Source organism: Ciconia boyciana, chromosome 2, assembly GCF_034638445.1.
Source record: "Ciconia boyciana chromosome 2, ASM3463844v1, whole genome shotgun sequence".
NCBI lineage: Eukaryota > Metazoa > Chordata > Aves > Ciconiiformes > Ciconiidae > Ciconia > Ciconia boyciana.
The window spans coordinates 146281767-146300623 of NC_132935.1; the positions used below are offsets into that span (position 1 = coordinate 146281767).

Here is an 18857-nt window from a genome sequence, read left to right on the forward strand (position 1 = left end):
TATATATTTTTGTGTTTTTATGAAAAGTAGTAGGATTTCTATTAAGTCTTCTGTGAAAACTTGTAAAGTCCTTATTTTATAAATTTCCAATTTATTTTTAAGTTTACTTGACCTTAGCAAAAAATAAGTTATCATAGTTAATACAAAATACTATGCAACTGTTCAGTTTGAAAGATTTAAATCTTAATGCATTTCACTCACAATTGAAGTGTTTCTCTGTGCATGTCCTCCTGGACAGCAAAACCAAAGAAGTAAATAGAATAAAATAAATATGGATGCTTCATTGCACAAAACCATTTGCACACATGCAGCCTTTTGCATTCATCACTGTTAATATGTGCTAACATAGGTTCTAGCTATCGTGTCCATGTCAGAGAAGCTGAAATGTCACTGTAAGGGTGGTACTGACAGATCAATGGCTGCCTTTGGGCAGGAGCAGTTCTAATTTTGCTGTGTGTAGTATTACAGCTTGCGACAATAAATTTGAAGAGATTGATACGTCAGAAACGTTGCATTGCCCATTGACGGTCCAGGTTTTTTTCCGGGGCAAAGTTAACCTGTCTTTTCTACAATAGTTGATTTCACCTCTCTTCAAATTGTTCTTGGCTTTCCTTCTCTCCACACTGTATGCCTGGAGATATAAGAATACCGTAATTTCTCTGGTTTGCTTGTCCACCCCAATGTTGCACAAGAGAGAGCAACATTAAGAAATTTGTGAAGTGCAAGAGGAACAGAACCTCCACATCATAAAACTTATACTGTTAAATGTTACAAGGATATGAGAGTAAAACTACAGCATTACTTGTGTCTGAAGGTATAAAAGAGGGATGACAGTTTCATATTTGCTTCTTCTAGCTATTTGTAACTGATTTTATTTCTTTTTGCCTCAAGGCTGATTGTGTTGTCATGAGAAACAATCCTGTTAAGGAAGCAGGGAAGTGGGCTGATGAGAGTTGTGATAACAACAGAGGATATATATGCCAAATTAATGCAGGTACTTGTCTTTTTAGTTAAAACACAATCAAAGCTTATGGTTTTTCAGGGAATTGCTTGGGTGTGTGGATTTCAACATCATTTCAATTCCAATAAAGATAAATCCACAAACTGTTTTTCAGGCAGGAACACAAGGGTCATATGTGTCAGAGGTCCAGTTAGAGTCACTACTGTCAGCTGACCCTTCCCAGTAACTGCCATGTTGCTACCTTCCTGAGATGGAGTTTGTATCTGCATCTTTGTGTTTAGTATGACCCTTGACATGATATTTGTTCCATGATTTTGTCATTTTCTGAACAAACTGGCTTTCAAAACATGTTCTGGAAAATACTGGCTTGTACATGTAGCATGAACTGTCTGAGTGCGACTGTAACTCACCCGCATCGAACTTGAGCTAATTCACCTCCAAAAAGGAAATTAAAAAGCAATGAAAACCTGGATATAAATATCTGATAGATTTTTAAGGACTGGTCTGTTGTGGAGTTTTCCTGTTCTCTGGCAAAAAAAATCCCTGGAAAACAACACAGTCTCTGCAAAGCATTTATTTTGCTGAAAAAAAATTTCATTAAAGAAATTGTGACCTAATTTAATCCTAATTCATTTCAGTAATACTATTCTGGAGGATTATACAGAATGCTCCTTTACTCCTTGTCACAGGTTGCTTTAAGCAGCTCTTTTCCTTTCTACAGCTTTGTAATTGATTTTTACTACTGATGCTGGCTTAAAGAATAGCGCATCTAACCCATGCTGATCAAAAGTCAGGGAATATGAAATCAAGAAAAAAGGGTTTTTGTTTAATTCTATTTGCAACCACAGTGAAATCGTAATCCCCTTTTGAACAAGTATATAAGTCTTTTTTCATCCTTTATTTTACAGATGCTGAGCTTCTGCCTTCTACAAGTTCATCCCCATCCAGCATTATCCGTTATGGTAACAGCAGTTATTTGTTCATCCATACCAGAATGAAATGGGAGGATGCACGAAAAAACTGCAAACGTGATCAGTTTGACCTTTCCAGCATCTTAGACCCCTACAGTCATTCGTTCCTGTGGCTAAAGATATTAAAGTATGGGGTGCCTATGTGGATTGGTCTTAACAGTAATGTGGTAAGAACATCAGTCTAATCGAACATGATGCTGCTTCTCTTATGGACAAATCAGGGACTGAAAAGTCTTATTATCTCTCTTTACTTTAGCTTATTAGTTTATATCTTGGTCTTAAATATTTTTATGTGCTATCAGATTTACAGATAGGAATCCATCCTCTTCTATTACTCTGATTAAATTGTATATATTACACATGTTTTTCACACTTTTTCTGTGATATTACACTCTGTGCACTTCCAAACAAGACATTTTAGGCTAGCATCTTGAAATATCTCTTTGTATATATGGTGTATTTGAGATAAAATCCACATATCTTAAGATGTACAATGGAAAGCATTTATTCTAAATAACGATACCTAATTTTCAGAAATAGCATAAGGTTCTGTTGCTATGACTCTTTCAACATTTTTGAGGATAGTTAGCCAAATAATTAATTGGTTTACTTAATTTAATTTTATTTGTCTCCCTTCTCCCAGTTCTTTGATATTTTGATACTTTCTGGATATTAAAATACACCATCCTTTCTTCTTGGCACAGACACTTGTCCCACATTCACTCCATTTGGCTGAGCACATGAAAGAAATACAAATGAGTGAACATAACACACTACGTCCTAAAACCCAAAAGATTCCCCTACCCTAATCAACAGGATGATTCACTGAGTTCACCAGCTTTGGTGGGAAATGATTAAGTTTTTAAATATACTTTAAGTTAAAGTAATCTACATTTCTTGACATTTTGGGGGAAACAGATAGTACAAACATTAGTCATTAGACTTTTACTTCTACAAATTATGTTAAATGAAATTTTTATTAGTCTCAAATTAAGTTTTGCTAAGTTCAAAGTTAATTCAATGTCACTCACTCTGAATTTCCTTTTGCTGAAAAGCATTTGTTGTGTTGCTGTATTTCTCAATGAATAGCTGCTTGTCACAACATAAATGTAAAAGTTTGAGCCATTTGTATTTGTTTTTGATTTCTAAAACGAAAACTTCTAGCACAAGGTGCTGCATAGACAGACATTTGACTGATGAAGGAATGGTTAATGTTTAAAGTTTAATAATTCCTGTTGATTTGTTTCGTTCTTAGACCAATGGGCGTTATGAATGGATTGATAACTGGAGAATGAAGTATACTAAATGGGCTGAAGGGGAGCCAAAGCAGAAAATAGGCTGTGTCTATCTAGATATCACTGGAGCCTGGAAAACAGGATCCTGCAATGAAAGTTACTTCTCTGTTTGCAAAAAACCTGATGGTAAGAACTTGAATCTAACTATTGTAATTACAGTGATTATCTCTTTAGAGTTCATTGTGCTGTGTGGTCTGCTGATACATACTTAGATGTTGCTTTTTATTTCAAGAACTAAATGGATGAAATAATTAAAATTTACTTGGGTTGAATGGGGCTGCTTTAAAATGAGGGCCAACACATATTAAGAAAGAGCTAGTGTGACTGTGAATAACCATCACTTTACATTAATAATGTTAGATATATTTTGCAAAGCTTAGACTCGTGTTACTCTGCTGTTTATTCTGACACTGAGTAAACATGCAAGACCAAAAACCTCAAAAATCAAAAGGTAATGAATGTTAGGTAGTAATCACACGGGTATGGTGTTGAAGGGGGAAGAGCTGAATGACCAAGCCATAAGGTGTCACAAGGAATGTTTACTTATAACAGCTTTCTGGGTTTTCCTTTTATAACTGAATAACAAACTACAGGTGGTATAGAAAGGATACTTCTTCAGGCCGCCTTCTCTTATGTTTTTGACGTGAAACTCCTGTTACTATCATCTGATAATGCCTTCTGCATTCCATGATATTAGGTCACAACCTGTATGACCAAGTTCATATGGACCCTAATTCAGGAAAGCAGTCAGGTGTGAAAATATGTTTGTGAGTAAAGAGTTGAGCTGAACTTAAGAATGTGTTTAAAACATAAAAGTATGCTTGGATTCTTTGCTAAATTAGATTTATTGAGACTACAGTTGCAGTACTTTTTGTTCATAGATTTAGGACTTTTTTCCATTATAGTGTTTTAGTAAGCAGTATAGGGTACCAAGATTACATTTTTTTAAAGACAAGAGTGAGTTTTCCAACATTCCAACATAGGTTACAAGAATCTATTAATGATAAAAGAATTTATAAGAAGCTGTTTCTTTAAATTTTGTGCTTTTTTTTTTTTTTTAATTTTTTTTAAAACAGTTCAAGCTCCCACCGAGCCCCCTCAGCTTCCAGGAAAGTGCCCTGAATCAGAAGGACACAAGTCTTGGATCCCTTTCCGAGGTCATTGCTACTATATTGAATCTTCATCTACAAGAAACTGGGCCCAGGCATCTTTAGAATGTCTTCGACTAGGTAAGTATCCTCCTTAATCAAAGAGCACATCTTTCTGACTTGTTTTTCCTCTCTGTGGAAAGCTGAACATGTGCTATGTATTTTTGAGATTTCAAGGATTGTCCAAGCGTTGGACAAGGCAGTTGCATCCAACTATTGCCTTAATTTGGGAGGAGATGGAAAATAGCTGTCTATCAGTGGCACACACCATCTTTCATGTGTGTGGGACCAGGCATTAGAGGAGCTGTGTGGCCTGGAGTGGAGATCACAAAAATGGAAACTTTGTCCTTTGACCCTGCTAGGAGGTAGTCAGCCTCATCCACAGCAGTTGCTAAATCTTATTTTAATGCCATTTTATATCTTTTGTATTCCTGATCTAATTTGCCCCTTGATTATTGCAGTTTTATGCCACTGGAATGAAAGTTATAGCTCTCTAGGCTGCATAATATATTAGTAAACTAGGGTTGTTGTGTTGTTTCATTCTTGCAACTTCCTTCTCTGGCAAAGTGATGTAAGATTTATTATGCCAGACTTCATATGTCTATAGCATTGGTATCTATAGCATTGGCGGCAGTGCGACTTAGGTGTCTAACCTTCCATTAAATATGCAGAGAGTTCATGCTGTCAGTGGAACTGAATGAGTTCCACTCCGATAGCCAGCTCAGCTTGTGGTCTCAACCCTTGGTGATGCACACACACACCTGGCTCACCTGCTTGCTGGTTAGGCTGACTTGATATTCCCTAGTGAACACACACTCACTTGTGTACCTGCACTTGCTCCAGTTGCTGGAGCGGACACAAGGGTCTCTGACTTATGGTCCCACTCCAGTTGCTGGTACTTAGACCCCCATGCACACGCATACAGAGTGGAGTCTTTGACCCATGAAACCAGTTAGAAATAGAGTTTAATAAGAAGATAGGACTGTCTGCCCAGATCAGGCACAGGGCGTGGCCAGACAACCATACTGACCAGCAAACTGTTTACACATGACCAGTCTTTTTATCCCCTTATCCCTCTGTTTTCCCATGCTTGTTCCTCCAAAATCATCTAGGTCCATTCCTTTCCCTGCCTTTGGTTCCTCCCCTGAACATTAATAAGTCTTGTGCAATCTTGAAATGCTCTTCTCTATCCCATCGTGTGTCCCATACTCGTAGGTAACTCCCCTCAGTCTGAAAGATACTCTGATATTGACTTGTCTTGATGGGTTTCATGCCTGGACACTAGGGCTGAGGCTGTCCTGTGACAGCCCTAGGAGGGGCCTGAGCAGGATGTCCCATCCTCTGAGTCCATAATTTGGGTTCTTCTCCTGCCATTGTGCCTCTTTGCTCCTCTGGGCTTGTGGAGATTGGCTTTTGACGGGCTGATGACTCCTGTGATGGGCCTGGGAGTAGCCAGGGAAGAGGTCCCCCATCTGCCATTGTCTCTCTGTGCTCCCTTGTGGATGTGCAGTGAAGCTTTTTATCACACAACCTAACAGTAACCAAACATCTGATACCATTCAGCAAAAGAGAAACAATTACAAAAACATAAAGACTACAGTGAAAAAAGAGGAAAGTTCCATATTCCCTTATATTCTGCTGTCCCTGCTTGCACTCTGGGTTTTGTTTGCAGTTGGAAATTTTCCAATCATATCTTACCCATAGTAGAATTCTAACCCATAGTAGAATTTATCAGTAGCTCAGCAGTGATTCAAATGAATTTTATATTTTCATTCTCTGTAACTGTGCCTTCCTTACCTGAGAAAAAATACCTTCAAAAATTCAACAGCCAAATCAAAACAGTCAAGTGCCAAACACAGCTATTGCTCCATACCTAAGGACTGGATTCCAGCCCCACACTAAAAAGAGAACTGAAGGTGTACTTTCTCCAGTGTTTAATGCCACTCCATACAAAGTCGTGTAGCTCCTTCTGTCTGCTGGCTCCATGCTGTGACTTCTTGACTTTGCTAGAGCATCATACAGAATGAATCACTATGGCAGAATGCCTAGTCTTGTATGTGATGACTAACAGGGTACTACACTAATGAGGCAACAGATGACCAAGACAATCCCTCTTTCTCTGTAGGCTACAAAGAGAATGTAGGAAAATAAACAAGACCTGGTTAAAGAATTACATTAAGAACTGTGCTTCAGAAAGTCAGGAAAGCCTGTGCTATACATGAGCTATACAAAGGCTCAGAAAACATTTAATCATTAATACACAAAGTTATATGGTGTACAGAATGAAGTTAAACATACTTTTTACTAAAAACTTTTAATTTTGTTTAGAGTTTTTTGTCTTTTTTGTTTTTGTTTTTGTTTTTTTAAATAGTACCACATCAGTAGAAATTTATGCTTGATACCATATTGGCCTGTTGTATTTTGCCTAGAGTTGTTGTTCAGTTATGTTGCTATTTCCCAGTGGATTAGGAAAGAAACAAAATGCTAGTGCAATGTCATGGAAATGATAAGAAATACATCAGCAACAATGCCAGAGTCCTTCATAAGATATTATCCAAAGTTAGTTTCTGTTTTGAATTTCAAACTCTGTTTGGAATTTGGCACAGATAATCAGTGGCAAAAATAAGACTGACATTTGACAGGACAATGAGAATGCTTTCCACTGTGAAACTTATGTCTCTAAGAGATTTTTTTTTTCCTCTGGGTCTTCAGGTGCCTCTTTGGTATCGGTTGAAGACTCAGCTGAAGCCAACTTTCTGGCATACACCATCGAACCACTTGAAGGGAAAACATCAACTTTTTGGACAGGAATGTACAGAAATGTGGATGGTAATTTCTTTACTTTTGACATCCCTTTGTTTGGTGAATAATTGTCAGAAGCTGCTTGACATGGGTGCTGAAAATTTCACATTATACTTCTGTAACACATAAAAAGTGAAATTAGAAAAGGTAATATATTATCATCATAGGGGAAGCTGGTCAATTGTAATCAAGCAATAACCAGTAATATGTAACAGAAAGACCAGGCACAGAAAGTTCATCTTACAACAAGAAAAGTAATTCACAACAAAGTAAGGTGCAAGGTGCATATGGCGGAGTACAGACAGAACTGTGTTGGGAGTTGAGCCAAAGTCAAACAGTTCTTCTCAAATGTGGAGAGGCCCTGGGTTGATATGCTTGTCATTGACATTCTCCAATTTTTGAGCTAGAGAATAATGTGGCTAACATCACCTCTAGTATTTGGAATCACCGTCCTGGAACAACCAGTCACCCATCTTTAGTTACAGCTGGCCCTTAGAACAGCTTCACTTTGAAGCTGGAATTGTTTGTGTCTTTGGAATTGTGTATCACAAGTTTTTCTATTTTCTGCCTCACTGTAAGGAAGGTAAGATAAGAGACAACAGGCAACGGGCTGCTTTAATTAAATCTTAAATTTGCTGATTATTGCTTTTTCATTAATATAGTTAGTATTTAATTAAATAGACATTTCTGTCTTTATGATAGACCTGAAAGTTACTTCAGTCTTGTGCTGTTCAGACTAAAAGCTCCAGTATAACAATGTCAGAGGCAGGACTGCAGAATGGTTCAGGTGACTTGGGGTGGGGCTTTCTTGAGTTTTGGAGGGTTTTTTTTACAACTGCTTGCTCAACCACTTCAATGACAAACCAGCTGGGGAGAAGACAAGTATTCAATTACATTACTTGAATCTTAGCCAGGAAAAGGGAAAATTTTCAGTAGAGGAGGAAAGAATTTGAAGAGAGTAATGATTTATAAGCATAACACATAAAGAAAAGCTAAGTTTTACTCATGCAGTTAACTGATACATGAAATATTTTCTAAAGTGGTTCTAGAGCAAGTGCAGAACAATACAGTTCTTACAGTGATCATAAACACAAGACCTGCTTCAGCAAGGACATGTCATTGTATTACTAGATAGTGATTACAGTGATTTCGGCATAACTGCATAACTAAATTTCATATCTTTGGAAAAGCGTTTATATGCAGATGCCATGCCCTGACACAAAGGGTGGCAGGTATTTAAAAAAAAAAAAAAAAAAAAAAAGGCAAAATATGAAGACTCTTATAAGAAAACAAAACATAGCTTTCATGCTGAGTCTTAAGAATCTGCTTGTTTGAGTACAACTTAAAAGTCACAAGGGGCACATTTATTCTAAATAAATAACACTATTAAAAGAAAGAAAGAAAAAAAGGAACAGGAAGGAAGAGACCGAAAGTCCCAGCATAGTTGAACAACAGTGATCACAAGATTTTTGAAGCAGATCTTTAAAAAGGAAAATCGTGTGTGTAAAGTCAGTGGGCAGGAGCAGAAACTGAAAAACAAATGGAAGAAAACTGCGCTTAGAAAGACTTCAGTGGGGGCTGAAAAAACAAAACCTCCTTACAAATTACTGAAATAAAGGGCATTCTGTTGAAGATAAATTATCTTTTGACATCAGCAATTTCTATAAACTGAAGAAATAATTGACAATGCACCACTGAAATAAATTGTGGGAGATACTTCTTTAAACTTTCTTGCCTTTGTAACATCATAAGCCAGATTGGCCTGCCATTTTCCAAAAATTGATGTATCATTTGCTTAAAAGCTTAAGGGCAACATGATGTGTCAAACCAAAAATCTAAATAGTCTAGTGGCCTGTCTCCGAGAGTGGCCACAAGTAGATTTCTCAGGAGAGCAATTAATGTGGAGCAGGTGTCAAGATGGAAGTGAATACTGTCTTGTTTTTCCATATTCAATGTTTTTCCAATTAGGAGAATGGCTGTGGCTAGACAACACTGCAGTGAATTTTGTCAACTGGAATGTAGGAGAACCTTCCCCTCAACAAAACGAGCACTGCGTTGAAATGTACGCAAACTCTGGGTACTGGAATAATATCTATTGCTCTTCCTACAAAGGCTATGTTTGTAAAAAGCCAAAAAGTAAGTGCTACATTTATGAATTTGTTTTATGTATGGAGTATGCATCTTGTATGCTAGTATTAGTAGATGGCCGTTACACACAGTGCATTTTAGCTGGGTATTTTGAGGTTTTATAAATGCCGAGGGATGCACATTTGCATGCCAACAAAAAGAAAGAATAACTCTTGTCAGAAAGCAGAAGTGTTGACCAGTGCTCAAGTCCCTTCAGAATTGTTTTAAAAAAATTGTGTTCCTGTCTTAACTGTACCTAGTGTATATACTTAACAAGTTTGCCTGTTCTGTATCAATAATTGTTGAGTAATCACAAAGTTAGTACTGTGATTTGCACACACAAATTTGTCTCATCTATTTGAAAATATGTTCCTTAGGGTACCCCCTCTGCTCAGCCCTGATGAATACCCTTTGCTTATTTCCCTCTGGAAGTCTCATGTGCATGCATTTTCTGAGTATGAAGTAGGGTGAATTGTAGTTCACAGTAGTTTCTGTGAATTGAGTATTTATGAGTTGTGAATTAATGAACGTTTTGTTTCTGTGTTCTCCTGTTTTGAGAAGATGAATGAATGAAAAGCAAAGCAAATAGTATAGTCTGAATGTGCTAAACTGGAAGAGTCCTGAAATAATTGGATGTGCAAATGTGACAGTAAGGACATCTAGTACATATGTGTTCCTAGAAGTCATCCTAATAATTTCTTTCAGCATGTATTGCAATCTTCCAGCATGTATTGCAATACCAAAATCTCTTACTAATGTTTACTGAGAAGAGTGAAATGCATGTAGTAGCTGAAATATGCCCACTTCCTCTACAAGACTGGAAATGAGAGAAATTCTGCTATCCTTTCCATAAATTTGCTCTCATGCAAAATTATTCTTACTTACTCAGATGCTTGTAATGATGACTGTATCTTCTACAGGAAATACTGCAGAACTGTCAGATATAACCATCCATTCAGAGTCTACTTACCTGTCTTTTTACGTTGTGATTGACAAACAAAAAGGCACTTTATTTTCATTCTCTATCCAGAATAGTCATGGATGTAGGTAACAAGTGTTAAAATCAATGGCCACCTTTCCTTTTTGACTATTCAACTCATCTGTTTGTGCTGGTACTGGCATTCACCTGTTTTGATAGTGAGACATTTCAAGAAACTGAAGCAGATAAAAGCTAGTTATTTTTTTTTAGGATTAGCTTCAGCCAGTCTAGCCTCCTGAGCTGGAATGCCATGGAGCCAGCCAAATGCCAGTGTCAATGCAAGGACGATATAGTTGCTCACTCAGGAACAGGACGCAACTGAATCCTACACTGTCATAGAAATGTAGCTCGGCTCAGCACAGTTTTGCAAAGCTGTGATAAAGCTCCGTTTGCAGAATTGAAAAAATGTATTAAATAGCTATGGGCTAATAAATGGGGTGTTAGAAGCATGATTTTACTTAGTTGCACTTGCTATGGCTTGTTGTTTGCTGTTTTCTGAAGAGGCTGCAGACGCAAACCTGTGACTGAAGTCTTTCTGTAGAATAGATGCTATTTTCTGTTCCATTTTTTGAGGTAATTTTTACCTTAGTAATTTGAAATTCTGTAGTGGGTCTATTCCATAAATAATCTAACTTTATTTCTTAAGTAAGGAGGTACTCTAAAGAGCTGCTCAGCAGTTCAACAGGTGCTAGTGGACTGTACTACAAATAGTGACTAGGTATATTATGTTCATGGCATCTCACTCTCACTTTTCAGGAACAGCAGATTCATACCACTAAATATACTGCTTGTTTAACTGCTTGTAGGAAGGTTTAGCATGCAGTCATCTCATACCAAAACCCAACAGTGATGTGCATAATATGCATGATCAGTGCTATACCAAACATGGTCAGTCAACATTTTTTGGTGAGGAAAAAGGAAAAAGTGTCTAGGTTATTATATTCCCCAAATTTTCCAGTCAAATGAAGCAATGCAGCCAGAAGATTATTTGTCAAATTTGCATAATGTAAATTATTTCCTCTTATTCCTTGTTACATTTCTGAGACTGTTTTTTACACTGTGCTTTTGGACATAAGGTAGCATTATCTTAACAGAATCACAGAACCACAGAATGGTTGAGGTTGGAAGGTACCTCTGGAGGTCATCTGGTCCAACCTCCTGCTCAAGCAGGGCCACCTAGAGCCAGTTGCCCAAGACTGTGTCCAGATGGCTTTTGAGTATCTCCACGGATGGAGACTCCACAACCTCCCTGGGCAACCTGTGCCAGTGCTCAGTCACCCTCACAGTAAAAAAGTGTTTCCTGATGTTCAGAGGGAACCTCCTGTGTTTCTGTTTGTGCCCACTGCCTCTGGTCCTGTCACTGGGCACCACTGAGAAGAGCCTGGCTGCGTCGTCTTTACACCCTCCTTTCAGATATTTGTATACATTGATAAGATCCCTCCTGAACCTTCTCTTCTAGGCTAAACAGTTCCAGCTCTCTCAGCCTTTCCTCATGTAAGAGGTGTTCCAGTCCCTTCATCATCTTAGTGGCCCTTCACTGGACTCTCTCCAGTAGCTCTCCGGTACGGGGGAGCCCAGTACAGGACATCTCTCTTGTACTGGGGAGCCCAGAACTGGACATGACATGTAATGTAGCAAACATGCAATACCTCCAGCATGCACTTCAAAAGTGTGCAAGTATAGAAAGCTCCCAGTTTCCCTGTTTTCCATAGATTTGCATGCTGCTATAGTGCAAACAAGTAACAAGCTGCTTTTTATTGTAAACAGCATTAATAGATACTTTTATTGATAGAAACTCTTGGAAACATCTAAATAATCATGTCTGGTTTTACTTTGAAAAGCCAGATATAGAGTAATATTTGTCTCTAGATGTAAAACTAGCTGGGCTAACAGACACTCCAGCAGAGTTCTTGAAAATCTTTGGAAGTCAGCGATTGTTGGATTATTAATGAAATCAGGCACTCTAAGTGGAGAGATTGGTAAAACAATTTAACTTCCTGGGCTCACTTTTTTCAGAATGAAACACAATGTATTGAATCAAGGTTTAGTTACAGACTGATTTTATGTCCACATGGCAAAATGTGGATCTTCATCTTAAATGATGGCCCAGTTTTCTAAGCAAGCCAGATTTCTTGGTCCAGATATTACATTTTAAATGAGCTACAAACATTTCAGTTTGGATGTGATACGTGCTAAGACACTTTGGAGTTCATGAGTGATTTCAATTGTCTGTATAGGTAGGCCATTAAAGTCTCTTGGCAAACCAAATTTATTCCACTTGCTATGTTTATATAAGATAACAAATACTGCAAGAATTTGTAATTATATTGAGCATTATGTTTGATCATCTCTGTCCTGAAGATGCTGGACAGATTTTCTTGTGGTTTTACACTGATGTCAGGATCTGTCTCCATGGAGCTCTGATGTTTCTTCTTTTCTGCTAGTTTACGTAAATACCTACATATGAGACCAGAATGCAATTGACCATTGTGCTATGCCTTTTGATAGGTGTATGTAGCTTTGTATGGACTAAACCCAAGTGTTTTCAGTATTTAGTGGAATGTATTAGCATATATTTCTCTGAATATGATTTTCAGTATGTTCCAAATATAGAAATAAATAATAATATAAAAATAAATAACAGAATAATATAATAACATGATTCTTTTTCAATGTTTTGAAATGCCAGCAACTGAAGTGCCACCAGCAGCTGAAATGCCACCAGCTGAAATGCCTACAAAGGGTAAGAATATTTTCTTTCAAGTAGACAAAAACTAGTCCCATGTAAGATCATAAACAGAATGAATCTTATTCTGTATTATGTCTCTTACATTTTCTGATATACCTGAGTACCATATTGGTTTCCTAGGAGCATGTTATTTCCTAGTAGAATACAATATACTCCATTCAGTGTCCAAATGCAGATCTAAAAAAATAATAATTTGTGATATAGCATGCAATGTTAGCAATTTAAAATAAATTAATTTTATCTTGCTACCTTTGTCTCTCATTATTTTGAAACAAATGGAACACTTTTGCTTAAAACATCATGCTTTCTAAAGAAATTGTTTCCAGTAATCAGATAAAGAGTATGTAGCATCCTCTTGATTTCTTTGTACTTGTTTTCAGCAATGACAAAGGACGAGAAGGCTCCTACTCTGAATCACGGTAAAACAGGAATTGTAGTTATTGTTGTCATGCTCATCCTAGTTGGAAGTGGCCTTGCGGGCTATCTCTTCTACAAAAGAAGAAAGAATCGCTTGTCAACAAATGACAGCTTTGAGAACAATTTGTATTTTAATAGTGATGCAGTTCCTGGAACTAGTGACACAAAGGATCTTGTGACCAACATAGAACGGAATGAACATGCAACACTGTAATGTAATGAAATGAAATGTAATGTAATATGTAATGTAAAATGTAATGTAATAAAATAAAATCAAATGTGCCTTGTTTTAATAAAATTATGCAATTAGAATTAAGCCAAAGCTATTTTCTCATGTGCAAATACCGTAGTAGCCAGTTTCAGTGTGTGCATAGTGTTATATACAGCAGTTACTTTATTTTGTAACCACTGTATAATGTGTGAGATTTGAGATGTCATGATTTGATGACCCACACTAGTGAGTGTGGGTCTTAAAAGAAGAGATAATATTGACTAATTATTAAATGGAACAATAGAAATGTATGCAATAAAGGAAGTAAAATGTAGATAGATCCACTTGAGAAGGCTCCCAAGATTTGAAGTTTCTGCACCAGATTTATTTCAAACCATGCTAATGCACAGATTCTCCAAGCTATTCAGCAAACACCTCTCTAATTCTACCAGCTTTCTTTCAAGTATTCCTAGGGATGTACCTACGGGGTAGTTGCTAGATGACGTCTGTATTTAGGCACATCCTCTTTGAACCACCTGGGGAAAAAATCCTTTTATGGTATAATTTCAGTTCCCACAATTTCACACAACACAGAGAACCAAGTATGTAGTTCTTGTAGTTTATGTATTTTAGGATTTAATAAGGTAGAATCTGGGGGCAGGCCTCTGGAATGGGAAAGTGTGGTTGGTGTTAACGGCCAGTGTTCTGTCTGGCCACAAATAGGTTTGTCTGGGAGAGGTGATGAAGGTCATGGCAAAACTTCCTTCTTATCAGAACAACAGTAACTGAGAGGGAGGAACACTACCTATACATGTTCTGAAGGTTTATAGGAGTACTGGATAGCTGTTGTGGTGATCACATGTTGGTACTGCTCTCCTACAGCCTCTCAATAAGTAGCATAGGTTTGTGGGGTGTGTGCTGAAAGTCAAGAACAATTTAGCTTTACCAATGTATTAGTTACTACTGATTTTCTTTCCTTTCTAAAATGGCTAGATCAGTTACCATTTACAGAAATCTTAGGTTCCCCAATGTGGAGTTTATATTCCTAACTTTTGTAAATGATTCCTTACTTGCATACAAAGTAAGGAATCATTTCATTTCATGAAAATCATTTTTGTAAATGATTCCTTACTTGCATACAAAGGTTTGCAAGGTTTGGTTTTATGGTTTCAGATTTTATTCTGTGAAATAAACAGTAACTAGCTTCTATTTTTTAAATAGTTTTTAATTTTATAGTCTTGTCTAGGTAAGACTCTGTAATAGCATAAAGTTAAAAAGGAGATGATACAACTGTGGAGACATTCCATCCAAAGTTGTGATCAAGTAACATATTAACCATATTTTCCTGAATCTGTCCAGTGATCTGCTGCTTAAAACCAAGACAAAAATGTCAGCTGAGTGATTTAGTAAAAATCTTGAATTACATACGCATGTAGGTAAGATGGGGAAATTTGTCCTGGAATTCCTTTTCTCCTCTGGCTCTGCTTCCTTTCTGCCAGTTATTTCCTTGCCTCTCTTCCTATTGCTGTTTCCATTTTTAATGCACAGTTGTTTGAGCCTGTCTTTTCGAGGAGTAGTACTTCTAATGGTTCTTCATGCCATCTGATGTGGCTTATGTGCCAGAAACCTCCCGACAGACTGATTTATGGTGTTAAGGATGACATCATTTCAATGATATGGAGAAGTGGTGCCAGCTAGAAAGGTATGTGAAAGGGACAGTGAAAGGTCAAGAGGCCCTGATTGGAATCCCAGCCTCACTGCACTGGCTGTTGTGCAAACAACAAATAGGTGCAGTCTCTACCCAAAAGAAGTTCAGTCCTCTTTCTGGGGCCCTGCATGATCTTAGGGCAGTATCTGCACACCGAGTGATTCTTTCAGATAACGTTTCGTCACATGTATATATGCAAATGTATGATTGGGAAGAAAATAAAGATTGAGGGGATGTCTCATTTCTGGTGCTTTGCCATACTTAACAGGTGCATCTCTACAGCTAAAGAGTGTCAGGGAGAGAACCCAGCTACTGGAGCCTGGATAGTCCTGAACTCGTTTACCCATTTACACTGCCTGCAATCCAGCATCATCTTTGCGTTGAAGAGAATTAAAATTGCCATGCTAGTTAATAGCTGGCAGTAGGTGTAGCTGCTTCTGTGAAATGCTGTGTCTGTTCTGCTCTCCTGTCCACATGGGTACAGAAAAAATAGAAGAGCTTCCAAATCAGAAGCTCTACTCTGAAGATGCATCTACTTGGCCTGCTCATTTTAGAAAAAGGGAGTTAAAAAGACCTGAAAGATTTTCAGTGATGGCAACTCATTTATTAGACTGTCTGAATACAGAATCCAGTCCCAGGTTTTTAACATCATCATTCCTTTGGTCATACTTGTGACGAAACTGATCACACAATTTCAATAAAAATTCAGAGAGTAGTTTCCAAACTGGTGTTCTCTTTCCACGCCCTCATGTTATTTCCGTCTTCCCTGGACTGAGTTGCCGTGTAATGGTTTTACCAAACATCATTTGGTGATCTGGCATTATGTCCTCTTTTCCTGCTGCTAAGCTGCGATGTTCCTGACAAGTGATTGACTACATAAAACAGTTTCAAAGATTGGGCTGGGGAAATTACCCATGTTGCTCTATTTGACTGAAAAAAAGCAGTGTGTCTTCTTGGAAATGATTCATAATCATATGGATGCAATATAATTTGTTATTTAATGTATTCTGATCCATCACCAATTCTTTCAGCCATTCTCTACTACTGGCTGCGAGTCCTGTTGGGATTGGTCAGTTGCCTTAGAACCGCTCTGTTGCTCTTGCGATCTCTTATTTTGTCTATTGAGTAGATGCCACTACTTAGGGGAGGTTTCAGGCTGTATATTGCACAAACATACATTCACAGAGGAACTGGGATCTTGCTTTTCTGAAATATTCTCGCTGTAAAAACAAGGAAAATAATTTATCGGTAAACAAGATGAAATGTAAGTGATGGGTAGAAAAGCAAAGGAAATTTTTAACTGATCACTAATAATTCATATCCATAATCATCTGATTCTGCCAATATTTCTTGTGTTTGGTCTTGGCAGTTTAGATAAATGAAAGAGAAAAAAGTTGATTATGTACCATGAAAATATAGCGTGAAAGTGCCTTATGTTGCTCTTTCAGTATGTTTTGAGCCTGTCTAGAGAAATGGAAAGGTTGTTTACTTTCTGGGGTGGTTTTTTTAGGCTAGAATGTTTCTACCAAGGTTTACAGCATGTCTTTTTTTTTAAAAAAAAATGTTTTCAGTTGGAAACTGCGATTGTGCTATACATGGGGATTCTGGATTGAAATCTTATATCAAGTTATAGCAGGCTAAATGATCACAAAATTCCTTTCAGATTTTAATACCAGTGTTTTTTGAAAAATAATTATTTAACTTCTGTAGGGAAGCATCTGGTTGAACCTGGATGGACTCACCCATGCATTTCTGTGGGCAGCTGAGGAATGACTTGATGGCAATATTCAATAGCATGTAAAGGTTTGTTTCTTTGCACGTTACTACGTTTCTGGATACCCTTGTGCTTAATTTTCGTTTCCCCTTTTCTCCAGAAGAGCTCAGACTTCAGAGAAAAGGTGGTGAATCTGCACGCTGTGAGCATAACTTCCTGCCGGGGAGCAAAGATTGCCGAAGGAACAATGCTGACTCAACACAAAACCCAGCAGCCTTTCTTCCTTGCCACTTCTAAAATTTCAGGCTGTGCCTTGCCAAGTGGAAGATGCTGGAGTGCATCTTTGCAATCTTCTGATTTTCTTTCCCACTTTGTGGGCTGTGATGGGGTCTGCTCAGACAAACATACAAACACTGAGGTGAAGCTGACCTTACTATGCTTTACTCTTTTTCAGCCTCTCTCAGCAGATCATCGGTAACAGTCCTTCACCAAACGCTGATCTTTCTTCAAAACAGAACTAGTTTCTTTTTCCCTGTTGTAGTTGTACTTGTTGCCTCCCGGTAGCTTTGGAGATGCTGAGATGTTGTATACAGCAGAACCACAAGGCATTACATTTCTCCTGCTTAAATAATAAATAAGAATATTTTTCCATCCGCACATCTGGAGCTCCTGAACAAGGAAGCAAGGAAAGTTGGAAAGCTGAGGTTGCAGAGTGAGGCATTCCTGTGCCGGGGAGTACCAGAATGCTTTACTCCAGACTCAGTGCAGCCATCTTTGCATATGCATCATAATTCACTGAGTAATTGACCATCTGCTGCTTTGTTGAGGCAGCCCTCTCTTTTCCCCCACTTTCCTCAGGTCCCAGTGTCCTTCTCAGGCTCCCATTCTTCCCATGTTTTTGGTCTAGCTGTACCTGCCGGCCTTCAGGTCCCACTATTTTCTCTCACTGGTGTAATTCTTTTTCTGCTCTAATTCCTTGTCTACCTTTTTAGACCCAGTGAATCGTCCATCTGCATCTGAGTCAGAACAATAGAAGCAAGATCCCACATCTTCATGTAGGTGTCTAGGAATTTTGTTGCCTACAACAGCGGCAATTTTCAGGGAAAGACTTGCTGCAAATACAATATTGGGGAAGTTATCCCAAACCAGCCTCTCCTGAAGATATGGGAACTGGGATTTTTCAAAGGCCCTATGCAAAAAGGGATGTAAACCTTCCCCGGGAGTGTGTTTTCTCTTCCCTACCCTCTACATATTTCTAATTCTTATACCTATCATAAAGGAGAGACTTTTTCAAAGTAAAAATCAGAATTTTGTCAGAATGCCTGAAGGGTGTGCACTTGAGGGGGTGTAAACCTTCACAGACTAGTGGGATGAAAAATGTGGCAGTATTCCTTATCAGTTTAGTTTTCATCTCTAGCAATAACTGAAAATCCACCATTTTCCAGTTATAGCTTATCTTCTTCCTAGAATTGTGTGGTTTCTTTTCAGAATTTCTTCAGCTGCTGCTATCAGTTTGGGTACATTGCTCCTGCATACAGTCAGGAATGGAGCAAAAGAAGGGACAGGTGCCTCCTGAAGAACACAGGTCCTATTTTCTACAGCTCTTTTCTGTGGAACTGCAGACATGGGGAAATTCTGGTTCTCTCTGATTCCAAGGTGATAGTTGCTTGATTTACATTGTGTCCCAGCCCATTTTTCGCAGTACTGCATTGCACTCTGGTGTTTTTCATAATTTATTGATACAGACAAATCTTCCTCTTCTTTTTTACCTTTTT

The 18857-nt window shown here is 38.0% G+C and overlaps 1 protein-coding gene across 3 annotated transcripts in view; it reads left to right on the plus strand.

Annotated features, from left to right (window-relative positions):
* LOC140647146 (macrophage mannose receptor 1-like) overlaps window positions 1-13663 on the plus strand; it is a 65520-nt gene extending 51857 nt beyond the window's left edge. For 2 of the 3 annotated variants that reach the window (XM_072851509.1, XM_072851510.1), the window contains 8 exons: window positions 892-994; window positions 1870-2099; window positions 3188-3353; window positions 4304-4456; window positions 7088-7204; window positions 9146-9313; window positions 12973-13026; window positions 13413-13663. In XM_072851509.1, coding sequence (XP_072707610.1) covers window positions 892-994; window positions 1870-2099; window positions 3188-3353; window positions 4304-4456; window positions 7088-7204; window positions 9146-9313; window positions 12973-13026; window positions 13413-13663 — 1242 coding nt within the window. Of the gene's footprint in view, window positions 1-891; window positions 995-1869; window positions 2100-3187; window positions 3354-4303; window positions 4457-7087; window positions 7205-9145; window positions 9314-12963; window positions 13027-13412 lie in introns of all 3 variants that reach the window. The other variant, XM_072851508.1, reaches the window with a different exon arrangement.
* Window positions 13664-18857: the final 5194 nt, after the last annotated feature.